Source organism: Lottia gigantea (genome assembly GCF_000327385.1).
Source record: "Lottia gigantea unplaced genomic scaffold LOTGIsca_40, whole genome shotgun sequence".
Lineage (NCBI taxonomy): Eukaryota > Metazoa > Mollusca > Gastropoda > Lottiidae > Lottia > Lottia gigantea.
Window position 1 is genome coordinate 1,488,950 of NW_008709380.1, and position 26,434 is coordinate 1,515,383.

Here is a 26,434-nt window from a genome sequence, read left to right on the forward strand (position 1 = left end):
AATGTAAAATTAATAAATATATTTATTAAATAAAGTACGGTAACAAAAACAAGAGCTGTCAGGGAGTATCAAAGCTCCCTATTTCATTGAAGATGGCGATTTTCCCTGGTTATTACTGATTTTATACTAAAAACTTGTATAAATAACAATAAAAACACAGCTATCTAAAAATATCAATAGAAAAATAATACAATATTAGTCTTTTGATTTCTCTTTTTAAAATTCTTGTCAAAATTTTTATTTTTTATAGTATGATCTGTATGATTTTATTTAATTATATCTACAATTTCTATGGTTTTTCAAATTTTTCAGTGTTATGCTATTTCAATTTTCAGAGTTATGTTATTTCAAATTTTCAGTGTTATGCTATTTCAAATTTTCAGAGGTACCGGTATGTTATTTCAAATTTTCAGAGTTATGTTTATCAAATTTTCAGTGTTATGTTATTTCAAATTTTTAGTGTAAAATTATAAAAAGAGAAATTAAGGCTTTAATAATAAATGTGTATACTATAGTCCTTAAAACATTTTTGTATAATCCATGATTTTATTTCCACTTAATTTGTCATTTTCTTTGACACCAACTTGAAATGTTAAGATCAATTTCTATTATAAATGGGCACATATAAATTCAAGTGCAGAATATCTATATTATTAGAAAAGGATTCAAATAATTAATTCTTCTTTTGAAAGAAAGCTTCTATAAAAACAAAACAATTTTAAAGACTATAGTCATACTAGTATAAATAGTGAAAAAGTTATTCTTAACAACACTGTTCCTTGCTATATAAATTGAGTTTGAATTTGAATTTGAAGCGAACGTTAACTTGTCATCTACCTACCTACCTACCTATTAATATTTCTGGGAAGTTATTTGATCAAAGCACTGCAAGTTATTATATTGAACATATTTTTAAATCAGTCATTTTACATACTACCATAATATTAAAACCAAATGTTTGACAAAGACTTTTCGTCTTATGAATACTCTAGTGTCACCATATAATTCTTAAGGGACAAAAATATCACATGAAAGATGGTACAAAGATTTCTAATAATGTGATCTGTTTTCACACCCACTTTTAAACTTATTGAGGTTTGTTATTCATCTCTTAAAAATAAGGTAAATTATTAATTTTAAATCACATACAATATTAATTAGTTTGTTTCCTAATTTAAAAGCAACATACAATTTTTCCTACTTTTCTTACTATAAATAATTTGTCTTCAGAAAATTTACAACTTGTGAGAAAGTTAACTAAAAGCATATCAATTTCGTTTTCTTTCTTGTCATGTTTTAATTGCATTGATCTATTTCAGATGTTCTTTAATCTTGTTGCATTTTTTTTTCATCTTTTTTATTTTTTTTTTTTATAACAAAAACAATAATATTTACAATAAATCCAATGCCATACTACCCTTATATTTTACAATCAAATATACATAAAATAAAAAAAATATTTACATATTGAAGTTCAACACAATATTTACAAAGTCATATATGAAATTCACTGCATTTGGTATATAGAAATTAATAAGCTTTCAATTCTAGAAACATTAACTACAAAATTCAATTTACACCAGAATTTGGCTTTCTGTCACTGTATCAACGCTAAGGATAAATTATTAAAATACACCATATTTGAAATTATAAATAAAACTTGATCACAATATGTTTGACATTTCCGAATATCACTAATCATTCATATAACTTATATATACAATCTAAGGTTATATACAAAAATTATAAGTTCAATTTTTCACATCCATAGTAAGTTACAATCAATTGATATATTTCTGTACAAAATTTCACTTCCACATCATATAATTTTAAAAACACAATCTAATGTTATATACAAAAATTATACATTCAATTATACACATACACAGTAATTCATAACTAATAGTTATAATTAATAGTTCCACTGTAATATATTCACATTTCCTAGTATATCTCCACACATCAATTTGATACTATTTACTGTATTGGTATTGAGGTGACATAATGTTGATACTGGAGCTGTATTTATAAACATTCCAACCTAAATAACATAAAAATACATAAATAATACAACCAATTACACCTAAACCATTTGTATAAAAAATCCTTAACATTTTCAACAGGTTACAAAAGAATTTATATGAAAAAAAAATCTCAACAAATAAAACTCTTCTCTTCAGTTAAATCCTATAGAAATATGAAAAAAATCCCAACAAATAAAACTCTTCTCTTCAGTTAAATCCTATAGAAATATGAAAAAAATCCCAACAAATAAAACTCTTCTCTTCAGTTAAATCCTATAGAAATATGAAAAAAATCCCAACAAATAAAATTCTTAGCAAGTCACAAAATATAAAGAAAATTATGATAGGTTGAGATATACAGACCTGAGCTCCTTCCATCTTCCATGATTTGATAGCCTCCATTTTCCAGACTTTAATCAAACAGTCAGATGAGGCAGTAAATAAAAAATCTCCACATTTTAATACACAATTTATACCTCCATTATGTATCTGAAAATAAAACAAGTCATATTTTCTATCAAAAGATATATTTTTTGGTATGTGTAAAAAGTTTTTCGAAATCAAAGCAAGTCTTTGCTAAATAGACGCCATGAATAGAACCAACAATTCTAAACAGATTTTGGCATGCAAGTAACATAAAATTGCCTCATAATATTTCCAGTTTTCATGTATCCTCATTTCATTTCAATGGAGATGGCTAATTTGGAAAATAAAGAGGAAAGATTATTTAAATATATCATAATATATAATAACCTCTTACCTTCATAGATTTTAAATCATGACCTTTCATTAGAGTCAGCTGACCTTTTGAATCACCAATAAAAGTAAAAGTACCATCAATATCTGATGATAAGATCCAATTAGCTTCTCGTTTCTCCACTGTTATATGACTTTCATCTACAGTAATTGGTATACTGGTACTGTTCAAACTATATTCCATCTACAATAAATTCACCAGTGTGTAGCTTATGTAACAGTTTAGGAAATAAGTAAAGATAATGCTTTTAAGGTGAGGTGCAATTTATAATTGGCATTAAGAAGGCTTAACAAGTCAAATGCTTGTTTGGAAATCAAACTGTTCAATCCTGGCATAGGTGATACCCTTAAATTTTTTCGACCCAACTTTCCTCTGTCATGCAGCTCAAGGGGCTAATATGCAAAAAATTCAGAAAGGACAATTATCTGAGGCCCCAAAAACAAAGTTAGTGGAATTTACGATCCCTGAACAGTTGAAAATAAGTAAAATAATTGGATAATGCTGGTTTCCTTCCGCTCGGATGAATAAAAAAAGAAAAATTGAACTAACCATCTGTTGAAGATCGATACAAACTATAGCCGAGTCAACTCTACGTATCATTAATCTGTTAGAATTAGAAGCAAACTTCATCTTCAGAGCTGATGTTAGAGGTAATTCTGGTGTCTGTATTAACCTAGAAGACAATACAATACATCATGGTGATTATCAATAGCACTTGGTGGTTCAGTGTCTGAAATTCTGATGACTTTGTAAAAATGGTTCTTTCTTTAATTCTATCTTTCTTTCACACCATATGATCAATTAAAATGAGATATTTCATTATGATATAAATTATTCTTCAATAATAGTTCAAGTCCATACCAAGAATATTCATGTATTTTGGTATTGAGATTACAGCCTTTTACTCTACCATTCCATTCCAGTACCCATATAAAATGTATATATTCTAGAGGTTGTTTATCACTCCACGTTACTGAGAGTATAGGGTTCTCTACCATTATCTCATCTGTACATCTGAAATATAGAAATAAATCATATTGATTTGTTGATATGTCCAAGTCAACTAAGGACACATCAAACCTTGACATTAGGTCAAGGTCAAGAGTAATATTGCATGATTTAAGAGCATTATTAAGAATATCAAAGAGCAAAAGGTCATGAGGTCAAGGTCAATGAAAATGAGGCCAAAGTCAAAGATTATCTCATATGGTTTATAAGTTTATCACCTATAATAAAAGGTCATTAGATCAAGGTGAAACGTTATTAGGACAAGTTCTTTTACATGATATAACAATATTATTAACTATATCAAAGAGTCAAGATCAAGAGACATGAGGTCAAGGTCAAAAGTAATGAGGTCAAGGCCAAGAGCTACATAACATGGTTTATCAACATCATTAACTGAAAATATAGATACTAACTTGACAGCAATATCACCAGTTTTATTTGATATATTCCAGATCTTTATTAAACCACTATATGATACTGTGACAAATCTTGTACTTTTATTCTGTAGAAATACAGCATCACTGACACATTTCTCATCAGCCTGAAAAATGATATATCATCCATTCAAATATAATTTTATACACATTTATATATTATTGTTCTACTCACCTCTTATTAGATAAATTCCACATCTCTATGTGCCAAGTTGTATTTGAGCAATATTGCAGAACATTGGAACATGCATGTTAAAGTATAGAAATGTGATAATAGTGAAAAATATGAAACTGAAATAAAATTTCTTGTCTACCTGGAAACTACAGACACAAACTTTACTCTGGTTACCATTATCTTGCCATATCTTAACTATACCATCTCTATAATATATCATAACATTACAAATAATCTAACTACTGGAATTTAAGAAATTATGTGAAAAAGATACACAAAAATATTAAGCCTATTTACACATATTTAAACCTATGAGATGTTACTGCTGAAGTTATAAGAATCTGAATCATTTTTTACATTAGAAAGAAATGAGCTACATTTACAACCTCCTACTGAGCTTGGGCAAACAAAGACAAGCCTCACAATGCATGATAAATAGATAGAGATATCCCAGATGGAGACATAAGCTTCCTTTATTCAATTTCAAGTAGTCTAGGTTTCTTTAATGTGCATGGCTTTAATCATAGGGGTCTCTTAACCAACCAATTAGACACTTTTTCCATTTCATTCTTCCATAACCAAGATAGTATCAATTTGAAGAAAAACACTTCCTATTTTCACAAAGCCTTCACACTCTTCTCTATAAATCTTATGATACTTCAGAGAATTATGTTAATGAAGTACATACCTGCTACCAGTGAGAGCTATATCACCATATTTACTAACTACAGTGAAGGTTATATCACTATCATGTTGTCCTATTGATTTAATATTACTCAGTTCTGGTTTCCATAATTTAATAGATTTATCTAATGATGTAGAGCAGACATTACCAGCTGTATCTGTAGCTACAGACACTACTCTATCAGAATGTCCAGTTAATGATGCCAATTCATTTGCCTGAAAAATAAATGAATCAATGTAGGCTAGTCAGGCATTGATACGCTAAAAAAAATTGCATTTTAACATGTGACCTAATGTAGCCTACATGTTTTTTTATATCTGGTTTGATTCTATTATGCCAGGATCATCTTAAAACCCATCCAGAAATCATGTTTCAGTAAAAATTATTAAAGAAGAACATGTTGTTTTTCAAATGTTCAGGGTTTGAAGTTTCATTAGTTAAAACTGCCTAATACAAATCATTTAACTTAAGAATAATCTTAACTCACTTGGAGAGGTTTCCAGATTCTAATAAGACCATCATCACTACAAGTAGCTACAATAACATCTGATACTACAGGCTCTGGTTGTTTACTGGCTAGCTTAGCTTTTTTAGGACTGGAATCATTATCTACCATAGTCGCCCAGTCCATTTCATCTTCTTCTACATCTTCTGTCATCACACCTTTACCTGAACAACATGAACATGAAGTGTTATAATAAAACAACATATAATCCTGTCAATATTAATTCGGAAGGGACATAACTTGTTGCCTACAAGTCCTTCAGATAGGCAATCAATCATACGACTGGCTGTCTTCGAAATTTAGGTCAAAATTCCAGAGTAAAAATCCAAACAACTCATAGAATGTTTACCTTCTTTAAACTTGACATGTATAGAACAATCATTTACTCTTTGTGTATGTCCATATAAGGTAGTGATCTCTGTTCCTTTATGAGACCAGACTTTAACATTACCATCACTGCTTCCAGATACAATACAACCATACTGAAAATACAGTTCAATTGGAGTAATGTTTAAATAAACACAAACAAGTAACAATTTTTACCTAATTTTTTGTGCTTTGTGTGAACTCATATTTTAACATCAGTGCATGTCGGTCAAGTTAAGTGCTTGCTACTGCCGTCAAGTGCCAACCGCTGTGGCTACAACCCTGGTTGTAATATAGATTTATTGGGCATTGGTTTATAACCTTTAAGCACAGATATAAGTAAGTCATAAACCAACCTGATAATCTACACAGTTTATCGCTGACATATGACCAGTAAATTTCATCTTTTCTGTAGTTTTATTTTCATCACCATCTTTTAAGTTCAAATTCCAAATCTTCATGTTAAAATCATTAGAAGCTGTTAACTGAAATGACAAAACAACAGTCAACTAAGGAATGCTTCATATTCCAACAGGGGCTAAAACCTAAACTACACTTGTGATCCATGATCTGATGACATTCTTCCTTCAGTCTTGTTCTGTTGAATTTTGACCCAACAAAATCAATAGTTATGCTAACCAACAAAAAGGTGATAAGGCAATTGAACAGAGCATTTGATTAGTTGAATAATAAATGTCCCAGAACATGAGATTCATAATAATTTTGTCAGATCAGGGATGACAAGTGGAATCACTCTAGAAAGCACAGGGAAAAAAAGTCTAAATTTCTAATTTATGAAAATAAATATTTGAAACAGATATGACATTGTTAAAAACTTCATAATCATACGTACCAACATATTGCCTGTATTAGACCAAATACAACCATTAATCCAATCAGAGTGACATGATCGTAAATGTTGAAATGGTGGTGCATCAGAATCCACTGAAACCCATTTTACTTCCCATATCATAACAGACTGAAATATAACATAAACACTGGTATCATTACTAACAAGACTTCAAGGTATATATTTTCATCAATTTTCTTAAGATGAAAAGGCAGATAAAGCAATTGCAATATTCTTGAAAACTTGCCTAAAATTTTTTAATCAACTGATAGGTCAATCACTATAATTGATGTTAAATTCAATTTGTAAGTATAAGGTCCAAGATAAAAGAACACACCTTGCTAACAATCTAACTATCTAACCAACAAGCCATGCATTTTTTGATCAATTCTGAAACTGGAGTGAGATGAATGTAAATCAACAGATAAGAACTTACCCCATCTCTACTAGCTGAAGCAAACATTGAACCATTCTTATTAAATGTACAGCTAGTAACTGGTGCTTGGTGATGATGTAATAAGGCTGCTGGTGGAATACTGAAATACACATTGTAAAACTTAAACACTGTCAGCTTGTATTATTGCACCATTTGATAAGTTGTCTCAATGTTACTAAAAATTGTAATATTTTGACTACCTACATTATTTTACACTAAACTATCTATGAACATATTTAGTCACCTTTTATAGGCCAATATAAAACTGCAATGGTGTTCAAATGACGTTATTTTTGCTAACAATGACAAATTGTGAGATAGGGAAAACAAAAGGCTGTCATATTAGATAGCAAGAAATAGGCTTTGACTAAGTAATGTTATCAGAAGGAACAAGTCAACTTAAATCTTGATTTCTCAAAGATATACTAGTAGATCAACGCCATCAAACCTTTGATACAGATTCATTGAAAGAAAATATTGCAATTTTGAGATCTATTCTAGCTATCTAGTGACATAGGTAGCTAAAAAAAATAGCCAGCGTTAACAAACTTTACTTACAGTCGAGATGTTTTTAACTGTGACAAATCATCATAGACACAAATAATAGAATCTTCCCCTCCACTGACTATATAGTTTTTAGAGGTAGCTATAGTTAATACATTCTTACTATGACCTGTTAATACACTCACTTTCTGACCACTAGATCTTGTACATAACTACAATAAACCAAAAAAATATTGTTACCACATATATACAAATGAACACTTGTGGTCTAAAGCGAATGAAAATGTCTGTAATCTCAGTAGCAGGGTGACATCAGAACAGGCAGTATTGAGTTTTATAGAAGAAATACTCTCCTATAAAAGCCAGGCCGAGGAATTGAAATATAAAAAAATAATGCCTACCATTACATTCTCACTATCCACACCAATAAGTAAATTATTATCATCAGCTGTAAATGTTATGGCACTCACTGGACAGGAGCTATGTTTTACAGTGTATATATTAGCACCTACAATAAAACAACCAATAAATATTGGATTAAATCAAAATCTTTGGAAATCTATTCGGTTAATTGAATTTTCACAATGAGAAGCTATTTCTATCTGTGTCTAATACCTTGACTGCAGTAATCTCCTTTTTTGTATCACAGCGATTGGATTGAATGGTAGCAAATACAGCCAATCATAGTCCCTGATTTCATGTGCAGACAAATTGTTTACATTCTTTCTTTCAAGGGTTTTGATTGGCTGCAGTTGCTAGCACACAATCCAATTAAATCACTGCATTTATCAACTTCCCTGATACAAGAGAGGTGGATATTGGAGTTCAGGAAAGACATTATATTGGGCTATCACCATCATTTTGACAACCATCCAGTTCGATCAATATCATAAATGACAATATATTCACCTGTATTGATATCAAAAGCTCTAATATGACCCTCATGATAACCAGCGACCAATAACTGTCCATCATTAGATATTGTTACTGATGTTACTGAACCATTCTTCTCACTTCCAAAACAATGTACTGGTATTCCTAAATCACCAGACCATATCTATAATATTATAATAATAATATATAATTTTTACAGTTATTGAGTTACTTAATGCCATAACAAAGAAGAGGCAAGGTGCAATATGTATATATATATATATGAGGAACAATCAAGTGCATACTATGAACTTGCAAGTTTACTCTCTAGTTTTAATAATAACTACCTAATATTGTAGCTTATTTGTGCTCACATGTTGATTTTGACATAAGACAAAAGCTCTTTGATAAATTATAGCAATGTAAGTTATAGATACATTGATGAGGACAACCACTATGGTACATACCTTGACTTTTTGGTCATCACTAACTGTAACTAATTCTCGACCAGTTTGAGTGAAGGTTAGTTTATTTATTGGTAAACAATGACCTTGAATATTACCAACCTGAAATTAACAGCAAAATATACCATTATGGTTTATGAATTATGCTTTACTTTAAGAACATGATTAGCAGATCAGCTTGACATTACAATTTCTTGCTCAAATCAGGCAAAATAAAAATAAAAACCACACAGAAACTTTATGTTTTACTTTCAATTTAATAATTGACTATTACCTGGGAGCCATTCAATGCTGACCATAATTTGACTTCTCCATCCAAACTAGCTGAAGCAATATGACGCCCTGATGGTGAATAAGCCACATCTCTTACTGATGTCTGATGACCTCGTAATATCTGCAAAAATGTCATTGTTATTGTGCAAGTGAATAACTTTGTTAAAAAATGTTAAAAACTTAAAGTGTACACACTTGACATACAAAGAAAGACTCCAGAAGAAAACTATTCAATGCATATCAACCAAGACTTGATTTTGTTTTTGATAGAGGCATAATTTGGAACATCAAACAAATATACCAATTTAAAGTGTTTCATTAGATTAAAATTATTAGGATTCTCATCTTATTCAATACTTACAGCTCTTCTAGTCTTATGGAAGATATCATATATTTTAATCAGAGAATCCCAACTTCCAGTGACTATTAACTGTCCTTCTGGGTGAAAGTCTACACAATTTACTGGGCTGAAATGACAACAATATTTACAATAAAATACATACTGTGTTCCTAATAATAGGTACAGGTGAACCACCCCACATACTCCATATCTACATGTATAGTGCCCATTTCTTTCCTTAAAATGGCTTGCCAAACTAGGGGAGTGCATTATCCATTGTGACAAATTATTTTATATTTTTCAACAGAAGTTTCCCAGCCAAGTCTATAAAGAGAGCCAGCCTTTTTTAACTGATCTCTGATGCTTCAAGGTGCTAATATCAAAACCTTCCCTCACAGGAAAAGTCTATCAATGCCTCAATATTGGTGTTACATCTGATTCCAATTGCTATGCCTATAACCATGATCTTACCTGGCTACATTTAAATAACAAGCCTGTTCTCCATTATTAGTATTCCATACTTTAACAGTACAATCCCAGGATGCTGTGGCTACAACTTTACCAGATTGGTCTGCAGCACATGAGTTCACTCTACGCTTGTGATTCTTCAATACAGCAATTCTAAAATTAGAAGAAAATGCACCTGAATCAAACAAGACTTAACTAAATGTCATTTTAGTTTGCTAATGTTGAAAATGAATGAAATGGTGCTTTACATCTTGTTGACATCTTATTTAGCTAATGAAGAAAGTAATGTCATGCAGTGTGCAATGAGGGATATTCTGCCAGGACAAAAGCATAAGTCTGATCTCTTTCTATTTCCAGCTTTTGAGGGATCTTCTTTCAAGTTATTCCCTCTGGCCTGCATCATGGACATGATGACACCATTGATATGATATATCAATACTTACCTATGGCCACCATCCACATTCCATAGTGAAACAGTATTATCATATGAAGCACTACATAGCACTGTCTTACCAGCGAAACATACATCAGAGATAGGGTCTGAGTGTCCACAAAACATTCGAATTTCCTGAAAACAGATCAGTAAGATGTAAATCAATTCTAAAACTTAATGTCTACTTAGTCTTAACACAGACAAACTCTGTTTCGAACAAACAGGGGGAATAAACAAGCCTCAAGGTACAACAAAGTCATTGGATGATTTAAATTCATCTGGCACTTCAAATACTTTCTATCTAATATGCATTTATACCTGGAACTGAATATTGTTGAAACAAGTAACTTACCTTTCCAGTTTGTAGATCATACAATCTGACTATACAATCAAGACTACCAGTAGCAAAATATAAATTATCTCTAGAAATAGCTACACAGGTTACAGGCTGAAATAAACATAACATTTTTGATTTGTCTTATATCTTTAAAATAAAATTAACCATCATTTATGAATTGATAATCTCAGATTAATCCCAGATTCGTTCAATCAGAAAATTCTTGTGAACTTAGAATAATAAATCTTAACATTTATTTACTGTTTAAGCACTCTATATAAAGAATTAAAATCTCAAAATCTGTTTTGGGTATAGCATAGATATATCTTATATAATCATCTGTAAATTCCTAGATAATCAAGCCTACCTCTTTCAAGTTACTAATTGTCTGGTAACATGGGTCTATACTATTAGGTTTGTTTATCCAGGACATTAAACATGGGTCAACATCTACATCAGTTTGCCAGTCTCTTGCATCTCTATTAACAATAGACGTGTCTGGTTCATTCAAGGCTTGCTGCCATGTTAAAGCTGGATGACTGAAAAAAGATATACCGGTACATAATCATTAGGGCTGCTGCATATTTCTGCACTTCCAATTAGAACGAGCAATAATGAAGTACAGATAAAATATAAATGAAACAACAAACAGTAGCAATATAACTTATAATATTTAACATCTTTCAATATCTCCTCAATTTGATCATATACAGATGAGATGTAATAATGAAATTAACCCTCCAATATAGAACTTAATATAATACTTACCTAGTTAGTACATGTATATTCCTAGATATAAATGATTTATATTCTAATATTTTAGGTTTGGTGAAAAACTTTGTTTGTTCTCTTTCACTTGATTTAGTCACAGTACCTAAAAATAACAACAATTTGTAGATAAACAAAAAGTAAATTTTTGGCCTGTTATTATTTGTTTATGTTATATGACACATAGAGCTCATAGAGAATGGAAAATAAATTAATTTACCTTTTGGAACATAATCTTCCATGAGTTGTGATGCCAAACCTAGTTGACATTTCTGATTGATATAACATAGATTACACACAATTTCTTCTAATTCATTGAAATTACCACTACATGCCTACAAGTACAAAATCAATCAAGTTTTTCCGTGCAGAATCAACAATAAACATTACGCTAAACCAAATAGCATTAGATCTAAAAATATATTTAAAACATCGGAGAAGAAAGAATGAAATAAATATTCCACTTACCATATGATAAGTTAGTTGACTAAAAGCTCTAACATCAGTTCCAGCAAAAGTTCCATTTTTATTGGGATCAACCTTCTTATAGTAATAACCTGACAAAAAAAAAGTAAGTTTAATATCATTACCATCTTATGATGTATGACTAGTCATTATATTTTCCTTAACTTTGGCTACAAAATCTGTTATTGCTTGTTATTTAATAAATCTTGTAGGTGTATCTTACCAGCGATAAGCTTGTGTAGATTTTGTTCCAAATCAGCACCAGAACCTTTCAAATATCTTTGTCTGACGGCATTTATCATTTCTATATGAGCTAATTCTAGCCTGGTATTCCTGAAATTCCAACAAAACCATTAGTGAGAGAACAATCTTGCATATTGATGCTCAAGCAAGAACAAAGATATCACCTACAAGTTTAATTTAAACATAAACTGTCCACTGTATTTCAAGACAGTTTTAGTACGCTTATAATATATATTTCTATATCTTTTGAATAAAAAATTCAAAGACAATTTTGGTATTGCTTGCTAAACAACAAAAATATTTATTGAGTGCACCCAAATATTCCTACTAGCTTTTATTCTAAATAAAATCCCAAAATTACCATTTGCCAGTTGGATTTAAGAAACTTTGTATAGAACGTTTTAAATAAGAGAAGACTATAGGTGGTAAGAGTTCGTGGTATGGTAGTGTCATATTGACTATATCTTTAACATTGTACTGTTGTTTACCAAACATTTTCTTCCAACTTATTAGTTCACATAACTCTTCATCTATCAGACCTATTATAAAATAAACATTTCATTTAAAAATACAATGATAATTTGGTACATATACATATCACTCTGGGCTAACCAGCTCATTCACATCTAAATTATGTGACAATGCAATGTATAGTTGAGTAAACATTTGTGCACATCGCAGAGCCAATCAAAACTTTAACAGTAGCAGCAGGATTGTCGTCTGCTCAGCAATTAGGTGCTGTTGGCTCCTCCTCAAGGTAAAAAAATTCTGATGTCATGGCCAGTTGTCGACTTTCATAATCTTTCACTAAATGTATACCAATATCTTTATATGCCATGGCTTGTGCTTCTAAAGACATTCATGTTAATAAAGATCAACCAGTACTTACCATCTCTGACCACCACTAGTAATGATAAAGCTATACACACTAAATCTCTACCATGATCTGTTTCTAATCGAACCATTATTTCTTGTAATAACTGTGGTGTTGTATGAGGTAGAGACTTTATCTTCTGGCTTATCTGGAAATGGAGATCATAAAGTTACATTATGAAGTCTGGTAAGATCTCAAGTGGTCCAAGATTGCTCACTCATATCAGTTTTGAAAAGATATTTTCCTTTTAGAGTTAAAGAGCTCATTAACCAAATCACCTTCTCAAATGTAGTAACTGGTATCTGGTATACTCAGGAGTTCAGTCTTCTTCTTGTGAAAGAAAAAGTCAAATTAATAAAAATACCTTTTCAAAGACACCAAATACTCTCAGTTCATCACAAGCTAATTTCAGATATAGTGGATTAGGTGCCTCTTTCTTTGATACTAATAACTTCAACTGAAAATACAATCAACATTCAATACATTAACTATTTTATTTTTTTCTACTTTTATTTGTGTTTAGTGAGCAGTGTTCTACCCAAAACTCCCACAACTCTAGCCAAGAAGAGCAGAGTTCAGAAAAAGAATAAACTATAAAATAACATACCTGATTATTGAAGGGTGATTCATCCAACTGTTTTCTATGTTTATCAAGAGTTTTACGGATGATCTCTGATTTATCAAACATATCTAATGGTGTAACAGTAAATTCATCAGCAGCTAATCTTTTTAATGATTTACAGGCCTTGTTTTCTTCTTGTACTGATATTACTATAGTTACATTCTGAAATATCATTTGGAATAAATTTAAAAATTAAACAAATTTTATCCGATACATCTACTAGAATAATTGTAATGGTTGTTAGTTGCAAGCCTAACCCTTCTGGAACACCCACGTCCCCACTGCAACTGAGCTTGTCAACTTCATATAAATTCAATATAGGGCCCAGATGAGAATGGGCCGCACTGAAAATACTTCTCAACCTGCGGAGGATTCGAGCGCACAGCACCCATAAGACAACAACTGTTAGACAAAAAATTGGCTGAGAGTAAGGTAAAATATTAGGCTTTTGTACTAAACTCAACCCTCTCTTGACTGCAGTAAGTCCTGGACCAAGAGAGCTACACTGTTGACAATAATAAGTGTATGTTTAAAACAAAATTACCTGTGGAATTGGTGATGGCAGCCATTCCATACTGTAGGGTTGATGTACATCATCCATATTGTCTATACCATCTAAAAATAGTACCAATTTACCATGACTTACTTTACCAGCTTCTTTTAATATCTCTCCAAACTGAATCACTAAATTTCTGTAATATAATGAGCCAATATAATACAAGTTTCCCTAGAAATTCTTAAGAGATTCAAAGTCATATTGATTATTTGGTACAAGAGCTTTGTCAAATGGTTTGTGTAGCAAATTTCAAAATCATGCTTAAGATAATTAGATGCACAGATCGTTACCTATAATCTTCTGGTACTATAAAATTAAGACCAAACTGTGTATTGATATGATGAGTTAATCGACGTATGGTGGCTGCTATATTAGTAGAACCTGGTGCAGCACCTACCACATGTACTATAACATTACTAGCACTGGTACAATGTTTATGTTCTAGGTATTTATATACTATACGAGACTGCAAGAAAAAGGAAAAAAATCAAAATGAATAATTGACTTATAAGCAGGTTTACATCATCATATTTTCATTTTCTTTATTTCCCCCCAAAATGAATATATTTTTATCATTGATTACTGAGTGCAAGGGTATAAAATGTCATCTATGAAGAACTCAATTGAAATTTCACTGGAAACCGTCCCACTTTGTTGCTTATGTTTGTGGTAATGAAACAGTTCAGGATAGTTCAGTATGCAATGAGGTAGATTTTGCCAAGACAGCGTCATCAAACAACTTCATTTTTCATAGTCCAAATGTAGGATCTTTAAAGAGTACAGAAAGGTAGCTCAGGTGTACATTACATAATAATGCAGTTTTCAGAACGTCCTTTAATGTTCACAGTGTTAAACTTACCATTAAAGAGGTTTTACCACATCCTGATTTTCCCACTATAGCCAGCAGGCCATGTTGATTATTAATGATCTTATTAATACATTGTTTAATCAAAGCTGTACGACCAATAAATTCTTGTTGTTTATCATCTATAAAAGCTTGGTGTAATTTACTAATATGGGTCTCTTCATCTAACATTGCTGTCTGAAATTCAAAAACACCAAATATCATATTATATAGATATCAACATTCAAAGCAACTTCACATTATAATAGTCTCAGAAAGGGGAATTAATTGTAAGAATTGAAAATAGGTATTCCTTACCTCATCAGGGTAAGATTTTTGTATTGCTGTCCACAGATTATTGATAACTCTTAATCCAAAACTCTCTAATCCAGCAACAATAGCTTTATCATTCACTAGACCACCCCATCTACATGGATAGCTGAAAATATACATAATATACATATCAATACATAATATACATATCAATACATAAACTAGACCACCCCATCTACATGGATAGCTGAAAATATACACAATATACATATCAACACATAAACTAGACCACCCCATCTACACAGATAGCTGAAAATATACATAATATACATATCAATACATAATATACATATCAATACATAAACTAGACCACCCCATCTACATGGATAGCTGAAAATATACATAATATATATATCAATACATAAACTAGACCACCCCATCTACATCGATAGCTAAAAATATACATATTATACATATCAATACATAATATACATATCAATACATAAACTAGACCACCCCATCTACACAGATAGCTGAAAATATACATATTATACATATCAACACATAAACTAGACCACCCCATCTACACAGATAGCTGAAAATATACATAATATACATATCAATACATAAACTAGACCACCCCATCTACACAGATAGCTGAAAATATACATAATATACATATCAATACATAAACTAGACCACCCCATCTACATGGATAGCTAAAAATATACATAATATACATATCAATACATAATATACATATCAATACATAAACTAGACCACCCCATCTACATGGATAGCTGAAAATATACATAATATACATATCAATACATATTATACATATCAATACATAAACTAGACCACCCCATCTACACAGATAGCTGAAAATATACATATCAATACATAAACTAGACCACCCCATCTACATGGATAGCTAAAAATATACATAATATATATATCAATACATAAACTAGACCACCCCATCTACATGGATAGCTAAAAATATACATAATATACATATCAATACATAATATACATATCAATACATAAACTAGACCACCCCATCTACATGGATAGCTGAAAATATACATATTATACATATCAACACATAAACTAGACCACCCCATCTACATGGATAGCTGAAAATATACATAATATACATATCAATACATATTATACATATCAATACATAAACTAGACCACCCCATCTACATAGATAGCTGAAAATATACATATTATACATATCAACACATAAACTAGACCACCCCATCTACATGGATAGCTGAAAATATACATATTATACATATCAACACATAAACTAGTCCACCCCATCTACACGGATAGCTGAAAATATACATAATATACATATCAACACATAAACTAGTCCACCCCATCTACATCGATAGCAAAAAAGGTAAACATCTGGACATTTATTTCTATACTTTTGAATCTGTTGTTGAGATAAAATATGAATGTAATGGGATATCGCTGTCTAGATATTCACCTTTGTTGATGAATACAAAATTTTGTTTGCTATCTGTAGCATTTTTCAGACACGAAATCTGCATGGTCTACAATTAAGGAAGTTATTCAAGTACTTCATATCTATATAACATCAATAAATCAATGACATATGTATGGAAGATTTGAATTTGAAACAACCAATAAAAGATGAACCTTGGATATGAACTTACTCATCATAAACTTCTAGTCCACTTGATCTGATTCTTCTCTTTAATCTGGACATTTTCTCCATTGTATCATCATTCTCAGTTATGAAATGAGGTAGAAATTCTTTAGGTATGTCTCTAGAATAGAACAAATACTTTATAAACATGTGGTCTTATAAAATGTGATTAGGAATAGAGGGGGTCTAAAGTGTTAGAGTACCATATTGTTTCTTTACTTGCAGGCAAACCAAATGTTGTGTTTTTCCTTTTGAAAAGTGATCCAGATAGTAGAAAATGAGTCAATAGTCTAAGATCATTTACTTTTTTCCATGAAAGAAATAGATTGGGTACAACGGATTTTGTTTCCTCTTGATGAATATAGGCCAGTTCATAAGTTCACAAGGCAAAACATTAATTTTTTTTAAACTGGGCCCAAACTATGTGACAACCACTTACTTTTCATATGCATTATCCCTCAGAAAGAAGAAAGCTTTTTCTCTAGCTCGTTGAATGTGTTGTAAGGCCCCATACTCCATTTCTAACTCTGTTACTGATGCTCCCTCGGGATATTGTCTGATCCAATCATACTCGGCTGTATCTGGTACATCGTATTTCTCTGGCATCCAACCATATCTCTCACCCAATATCCCCAGAAAAAACTGACACTTCTTGATTTCTTGTAAACACAGAGTTAGGGTTCTGAAACATTGAAACATTGATTTATTTACATCATAGTCTAAATAGAACATTGCATAAAATTGGGCTTTTGTTGTCAGTATTTGAAGTTCTTGTAATGTATGTTCAATAAATATCACTAACATTATTGAATAAATGAAATTCTAAAATGAGTATCAACAAAAACCTGAATATTTGTGAGGGAGAAAATAACATACATTAGCTCTTGTATTTTCTAAGCTCTCATAGACACTCAAAGATATGTTATATACTCCTGTACATACAAGTAATATGCCACTTTGAATGACGTATGACACTAAATAATCAAAATGGAGCAGAAATCTTCTTACCTCTGGTTTCGTGTCTGTTCTTCTGTTACACCCCATCTTAAATCTACTTCATAAACATTAATAAAATGTTTCAAACCACGGTCTCGTAATTCAGGGAAGACAAATCGTGTTAGTAGATCTCTTTCACCATGCATATCACGGAACGTTGATGATATAAATACTCTGGCTGTTCTCCATCTTAAATAACACAAAAATTCAGTCATGTGTCCAATGCAAAAAATAACTTGCTTCCATGCATAGAAATTTATATGTGTATCATTTTTGTTACTTTCCAGCACACTTTTGTCTGCTAATGGAGTCTGATATTTGTTTTGAGGAGCAGTTTTCATGGCAATATGCTAGAGACATCAAATGGAAGTGATTAATTAATGTGGCTTGAACCCAACCCATAGTCAACCTCTCTACTTCAGCTTATATATAGCTCTAGATATGCTTCTAAACCAATTGAGTAGACAACTTTATACCTTTACTGTATAATTGCGAGTATAGTGCACATTTTTTAACTCAAGAAGAGCTTGGCAAACTGGGAGTGCACATGAAAGACAGTGACAAAAATTTTAGCATTACAAACTAACCTAGGAGTATTAGAAGCTATAGGTAACGGTCTTTCTGGTGATGTAACTGGTTCTGGTTGTGGTATGGATTCTAGACCAACTGGTACCATTGGTTTAAGATGATAAGCTTCATCTATATTGTTCACATGTAATAACTGTCCACCATCTCCTTTCTCAGCAATATATCTGTAATGGGATTTAAAAAAATCTACAGAACAAGCTGCTATTAACTACAAATATTTATTTTGTTAATGTAAAAACCACTTTACCATGCAGTCAAAAAGAGACATTTTCGATCCAATGCTACTATTAGAGCAAATGGGAAATAACAAAATTGTAATTCTGTTGAAGCTCTTGTCTAACAAAATCTCAAGCTCTATGGAAACAATCTGGTAACAATCTATATATGGTTATTTCTGCATTGATTTTAGAATTTCTCATTACTTGTAAAATAAGTTACATACCTGAGAATACTGTCACTATAACCAGCAATGTAAATATCATTATCATGGGTAGGTATAATACTGGAAAAACTGAAAAACAAATGGACAATTTTTTTTTTTTTTAAGGAAATATGTTGGCTAAATTCACAATGATACAAATTTTCAAACCAGAAAATAGTAATATATACTTCAAAATGAAATAAAATAGAATTCTAAGTCAAGGGTGATACAGACAAGCATCACCATGCAGAGAGCAAGCTATTGGAGCAGCATCAACTTATCTTAAGCGACTTGTTTCTATGAACCTGCCAAGGATAAATAAAAGTCAAATTATCTATGAATATTGCACTTACCTAGCTGTACCAGCACTGAATGATATAGAAGCATACAGTAGATTAGGATTAACCAGGCGTCTGTATAAAGGTAAAAAGGTCTCAAGATCAAAATCAGAGGGACTCAGTATAATGATATTGTCTATCTGTTGACGGTCACGTAAGGCATCATACAGTAGTTTAGAAGGGAAATCATTGTTCAATCCTTCTATCGCACCATCCTACAAAAAATATAATATAACATATCAAATAATTTCATACATCAAATTTCTTTGTGATTTTATATGATTCTTGTATGATATTTGAAATTTGTAAATGGTGGTTGCAGGTTCTAATCTTGGTTGACATGTGTAAGTGTGGTGATCATGAATGAGCCATTTTAAAATTGAGACACATCTAAAGATTATGGATACGAATAATCTAGGAATATGGATTCAGGGGGTGCGGAAAAGGAGAAGACAGTAGATCATCTATTTGTTAACCTCGTTAAAGATGGCCACTCCTCTCTTTGTTGTAATCTTTCATTTCCTCCAAAATAACCTGAGCAATCATTAAAATAATAAAGTTACCTCACTGGGGTTGTTAGCAGCTTGTAGTACATTTTCCATATTGTCTAATATTGTTCCTTTCTGGAGAGAAACTGTATCATATTTCTGATTATTATAGATAATCATTTCACAATCTTCACATGAATATTTACACATCAATCCCATCAATATAGCTACTTCTTTTTTCTACAATTAGTATCATCAACATCCATTTATAATAAAAAACAAATATTTGTGAAAATTGAGGAACCTTTCATACATAAACAGTACACTTTGTTGGAAGTTTAAACAGTACACATACATGAATTGAAACTAGACATAAGGGCACTCAGGGCAATTGTCAGATTTGGGAGAGAGTAAAAGATTTATGAATAATTAAGCCATGTGCTCAAATTACACACCAAAAATCAACTTACTGTTCTGGGCTTTCCTAGACCTCTAGCTGAGGTACAAGGCTGAGCCATTTCATAACCAACATTACAGAAGATCCATGTTCGACCTTTAATAGGCTGTACATTATAAACTGTAGCTATCTGTACTGCTGTATCTAGAGCCTTTTTATAACGTTTGATAATATTTAGGTCATATGGTACTTCTCTGCAAGACAAAATTATCAATTTTGGTCTGAATAGATTAAATCTAAAAGGCTGGAAACCCAGGACCTGCAATCAGTGGAGCTTCTACATGTGAACTGAGGCTGTCACAGCTTTGCTTCTCCCTCTCCATATCCAATAAGGAAAGAAAAACTTGTGTGCCTCCATTGACAATCTTGTGCCCTCTATTAAGCCCCTCTCCTAATACAAATGATAAATAGAAATTACGGTAATATAAAGGCTTATCAATAGGAGACAACTATTTTTATTGTAGCTTTTAACACAATGAAATTAGCATTGGCTTACTTCGTTGTCTTTGGCTTTTCTTTCTTCTTAAGCCACCATTGAGTACCTGTACCTTTAGGTTCAACAGTACCACTTCCACCCCTGCCCCTTCCACGTCCTCTGCCCCTTCCACGTCCTCTCCCACGACCTCTGATATTTATAGTAGGAGGTTCAATACCACTGGCCTTCTGTTCTGCCTCCATTATTAACTGGGCCTCTACAAAATGTTAATTAATAAATAGAATACCTTCAGTAAGCAGCCCACATTGCGTGGTCCTCATGAAACCCCTCATGATAAACATTGTTAGATTCTAACTGAGTAAAGAAACTCATGGACAATAAATGAGAAATAGAAGCAAAGAAAACACTTACGATTTTCATCATATTCTTTATAGAGTTGTGTCAGAGCTGCATATGCTGAGAAAAATCTGAATGGAAACTGTTTGCTATTTACTACTTGTCTCTGAAATAATCACAATAAAATAAAGATTAGAAGATTATTTCTTAATGAAAATATTCTACATATATTCAAAAAAAAAGTTTATAACATTATTCTATTAGAATTTCACTACCTATTATTCTCTACTGCCCATGCATTCCCATTACTTCTGAATTATTTACATAACAAATGATTGTTCATTAAGATATCTTTACTTTCTACAGAAATGATCAGAGTAAAAGAAAGAATACCTCATCTGTGAGTCTTTTTAAAACTTGACCATGATGTTTAGCAGAGATGCCTGCTTTGATGAGATTTCTTAAATTTCTCAACATAGCCATAAATGGTAGCTTCTTATTATCTGTAAATAGAAAAAAAAATTTGATGCTATGTCTCTGCTTCCACAAAACAGCTCAGTGTCCACCTGACTAATGGCCAACTTATGTTTCTGACTTGCTTTGGGTCATCATCACAGCTTATTTGAAACTAGCACTCCAATTTCTAATATCAAAAAGAAGTTTACCTAATAATTGCTCCCATGTTGAAGCTTTATTGCCTTTTAATGAAACTTGAGTTTCCCATGTTTCTGGTACTGGAAGTTTCATTCTTTTTCCCGCTCTTTCTTCATCCCAGGTACCAGGCAAGCGACTTTTATAGAACTCTTCTAAATCATCAGGATACCTACAAAAATATATTTCAAACCATTCACTTACTATTACAATAATGGCAATATGAAATTTTTCATATTTCAAGAAATTAAAGGCTGCTTAATGGGTACATAGCTTTTGATATTTAAAAATTCCCCATTTCAAGCAAAACAAAAGCTGAATACATAACTAGTCTTTCCAAAACTCCAATTAGACATGATTGGCACATGCAGCCTAATATACAGTACTGGCTAACATAATCATGTACGTAAAGCCTCCATGACTAAAAAGGAAGAGAATTTAATTTTATCCTTATAACACTCAATAAAATGCAAAGATTATTTCAATCATATATGTATGGTAACAACAAACTTACTTTTTGCCAATAAGACACATGACGTTCTCCACTGGTTCTACTATATGTAGTTTACGTATTAACTGTTTTATTGTAAAGCTGATCTTTTCTATTTCTTCTTCTGTTTCCATATATTCATCATCATTTACTCCCTGAAAAAAATTACAGTTCATTACTGCTCAATTCAATAGGCATATTATAGATACCTACTGACATTTAAACACATAACCAAAATTGACTTTTACAATATTTATGAATACCCATGAACACTTCTTGTTTTATGAAGCACAAATCACCCCTTTAAGCAAACACTTTTGAAATTTTGAACAATTTTTGATCTGATCCTTAAACACACAGTAACTCACCATTTTTTCTTGCTCTGGTCCACCTTGATATCCCCTTCTATCATTACTATCAGCCTTCTTATCATTTTTCTTCTTATTCTTTGATGTATCTTTGTTGTATTTGGCTAAAAAAAAAACATTGATTAGACCTATTGCACACCGTATACGTCCGGACATATTGCTAAGATGATTTTTATTAGTCCAATTGCTGAGGGATCTTAAACTTATATAGCCTACATAGAAAAGAGAATAATAAGCAGGATATTGATAACAACAACGTGTTCAATAAATTCAAAGCCAAGATTAGTAAACACAATCTGGATTAAAACATAAATTTAAAAATATCTTTATAAACTATACCTACCAAGTTGATATTGGTCAAAATCAGGAAATTTAGCTATCATACATCGTCTCAAGGCAGCAGGTAATGATCCCTGCATTATAGTTTCATCATGAAAAGCCTGAAGTGACAAAAAAACATATTCATATCATCACAAGACAAAAATATTGTGAAAAGAATCTCCTAGAACTTAATATTTCAAACAGCAACAGTGGTATTGATAGCTGAAATGTCTGTTGGTAGAAATAATATTATCAGACTAAATCTGTTTATAATATTACGTTTAACTCTCTTGATCAAGTCACTGACCTGATATATTTCAGCAACTTCAATCCAATCTGATGGTAAATTTATAGATGAAGAGAAATATTTCTTTAAATATGGCCGACAAGCTGATACATTAGCTGCCAGAGCCAACAGGAAGTTGCTAGTTGTTCGAATATTTAATTCTTTTCTTGAATACAATGCAACCTGAAATTATCAAATTAAAATAAACTTTTCAAGATATACTAACAAGATTTCAATAATGACAACTGCTTTTATAGCAAGCTGAAATTAAGCTTCAAAGTAGCCATTTTGTTTGTTTTGTAGGTATGAACACATGCATGAATAACTCATCTTGTATGAAAATTCTGTTTTGATTGGTTAAAAGTCACAACTCAAAATGAAGCCATTTGGATAGAGTGAACCAAGGTTCTATCTGTCTATTGATTTTGGGATGTAGTTTTAATGGTGATATATCAGTTGATGAAGCAAATAAATCAATGAAATTATCCCTGTTTCTGTTATATTTCTTCAAACTAAAATATATACTAATAAGACGTACCTTTAAGACAAATTCTGGATCATATGGTACAACTCTTTCTGTCAATGCTGTTAAATCTATTCTAGCTCTATTCCCTCTATCTTTATAGTTCGGCTGACTGATTAAAGATGCACTCACAGCATTAATTAAACCAAGCTGAAAGGTGAAACAATGGCATTACTATCACTTCATCAGTGACTTTTACACAACTCCTCTTTAAGTCAACAATTTCTGCACAGAATAAGATCTGTTAAACAAGTTATTTTCCTTCCTGCTAAACATCATTTCATACATGATATATATCTTACCTTGATACCATTGACATCAGCTAATGATTTATTTATAGTAACTTGTAGACTTCTGTCTTTATTTGGTGGTATAAATTTAGGTCTATGTATACCAATAATATTACTGTCTCTATGCAGGTCATATTCAGGGTAGTCAATACTATGATATTTTACAACACGATCATGTAGACTTTTATCTGATTTCTTGACTTTTTTCTTTGCCACTTTCCCTGAGTCTGGGGACAATTTCTGAACTGTGGGCTTTATAACCTTTAAATTTGAACTCTGAACTTTTTGACTCTTGATGTTCAAAGGCTTTTTCTCCACATCTAATTTGACTCTTGGTCTTCCAACATGGCTGTCAGTAAAATCTGTTATTGCTGTATCCCTTGCAGACGTCAAACAAGATGGTTTCAGAAGAGATGATTGTAACAAAGGAGAATTAAGGGATGTGGAAGTCAGACGTAAATTTGCTGTCAGACTTTCACTAAGTTTCGAAACTGGTGCTAATGTTTCTTTAGACTTCTTGGTGCTGTGACCATTCGATATATCAAACTTTCTCTTCCTGGCATCATTAGTGCTCATAAAACTGGATGATGTTAGCCCTTGAAAGGAAAAAAAATCATAAGAATTTTGAAGACTCCAATAGTCTTTACAAAATTTATAATAAATAGGTTGCAAAAGAGAAACTACACAAATTCTATGCTGAATAAATATTCTGCTAGTATTTGTAGCAAATAATTTCATGCACTATTTCCATGTCAGTCTAAATGACATTGATACAAACATCTACCTCTATTTAAACCTCTGATAGAAATTCTGAAAGTTAATGGCTAGTGTAGAGATAGAAAAACTAAGCCTGTTTTGTGGGGATTTTCTGCAGATGCTTCGGACTACCGCCCAGAGAACCCTCTTTCGGTACCGTATACCCAGGTAAAGGTGCTTGCTATGGTACTTACCACTGGACAGACATGATGAGGACAATAGAGAAGATGTTTGAGTTAAAGAACTCAATAAAGTATTTTTGGTTGATAATCTATTACTTGCCATTATCTAGGCTACTCACAACTCAATCTTTAAACTTGCAAAAACTGAAAAAATGCAGTAAAACATAAGTTATAAATAAAAAAAAAAATAGGCCCCAGATTGATCTGAGCTGGTGCTGAGTCTTATCTTTCTTCACCTTCCACTTTGTTCCATATATATACTCTTTTAAAGTAAATATCAGTCCCAAATGCTTCACCAGAGACTAGCTTGTCCACGAGTAGGCCTACCTGTCTGTGCTTCGTTCAGATATGATTATGAGGTCAAAGTTGTTCACCGAGAAAGAAAAGTAGCCTACATATAAGTCTACTTACAAATAAACGAATTCAATCTACGTTGTGTATGCGCTAGACCACACTTTCTTCATGAGATATCTTACTGTCAATTTCATCAGATGCTAAACTCAGCAAATCATCAGCAAAAATGTCAGCATTTTGTTTATTATTGCAACACTCCATGCCATATTTGCTAGCTTCTATCATCCAGTCTCATTTTGTCTACGAAAATCTGCAACGAGTCTGGGTGTCAGAGACTTCATATTTAGCAGACGAATTGTACCTCTTAAACGCAAGAATTCAGTCCACAACAAATTTCTACAAGCATCTAGGGGACGTAATCAAAAATAATCAGACTGCAATAATATGCTCTATCTGATGGGTGTGGCTATTGCACCGAAATGTACTGGATTATTTTTCTAACCAAAATCATATAAACAACGTGTTTAATGCATTTGTTGAATACTATACATTGTGTCCAATACGATTCTAATCATAATCTTAAAAAGAATTGAAAAAAAAAAACTAAAATTCAAAATTTGTCTCTTTGTTGTCATCTGTAATATCCACATTCCCCCTCTCCAAACACACTACACACATAATCTGGACCATGCCTTCCCCCAGTAGATGAGCAATGGTCAGTAAAGTTGGCGTAATTTCTAAACATACTTTACATTACAATCTGTTTAAGTTGGCTATATTTGATTTTATTTAGTCGTATTTGAGAAAAGATGATATCAAAGCTTCTGTCTACAATATAAAGATCTAGTCTATTTAGTTAGTGTATTTCTCAACAATCCAATATTGACACTCTACCTTCCCGAATATCATTTCTAGTCCATACCACAAGTCGTAATTTCAAATCGTTTAA

General features: G+C 31.7%; 1 protein-coding gene across 1 annotated transcript; it reads right to left on the reverse strand.

Annotated features, from left to right (window-relative positions):
• Positions 1–1,912: 1,912 nt before the first annotated feature.
• Positions 1,913–25,294, reverse strand: LOTGIDRAFT_163536 (hypothetical protein; the record flags this gene model as incomplete). Its single annotated transcript, XM_009060042.1, has 54 exons — positions 1,913–2,041; positions 2,388–2,513; positions 2,785–2,964; positions 3,331–3,454; positions 3,643–3,795; positions 4,203–4,330; positions 4,538–4,604; positions 5,087–5,298; positions 5,571–5,752; positions 5,938–6,070; positions 6,311–6,439; positions 6,808–6,933; positions 7,241–7,340; positions 7,799–7,956; positions 8,146–8,252; positions 8,654–8,801; positions 9,085–9,183; positions 9,356–9,475; positions 9,716–9,821; positions 10,166–10,315; positions 10,606–10,730; positions 10,948–11,043; positions 11,300–11,471; positions 11,701–11,806; positions 11,921–12,035; positions 12,169–12,257; positions 12,389–12,498; positions 12,770–12,947; positions 13,298–13,430; positions 13,647–13,739; positions 13,890–14,066; positions 14,449–14,596; positions 14,751–14,926; positions 15,320–15,502; positions 15,623–15,743; positions 17,272–17,385; positions 17,704–17,946; positions 18,273–18,449; positions 18,848–19,012; positions 19,291–19,359; positions 19,623–19,822; positions 20,171–20,335; positions 20,566–20,746; positions 21,049–21,244; positions 21,400–21,490; positions 21,718–21,827; positions 21,990–22,147; positions 22,490–22,620; positions 22,834–22,937; positions 23,177–23,273; positions 23,462–23,623; positions 23,979–24,113; positions 24,266–24,849; positions 25,204–25,294. 54 exons carry the CDS (start codon positions 25,292–25,294, stop codon positions 1,913–1,915), a joined length of 7,872 nt encoding a protein of 2,623 aa, XP_009058290.1.
• Positions 25,295–26,434: the final 1,140 nt, after the last annotated feature.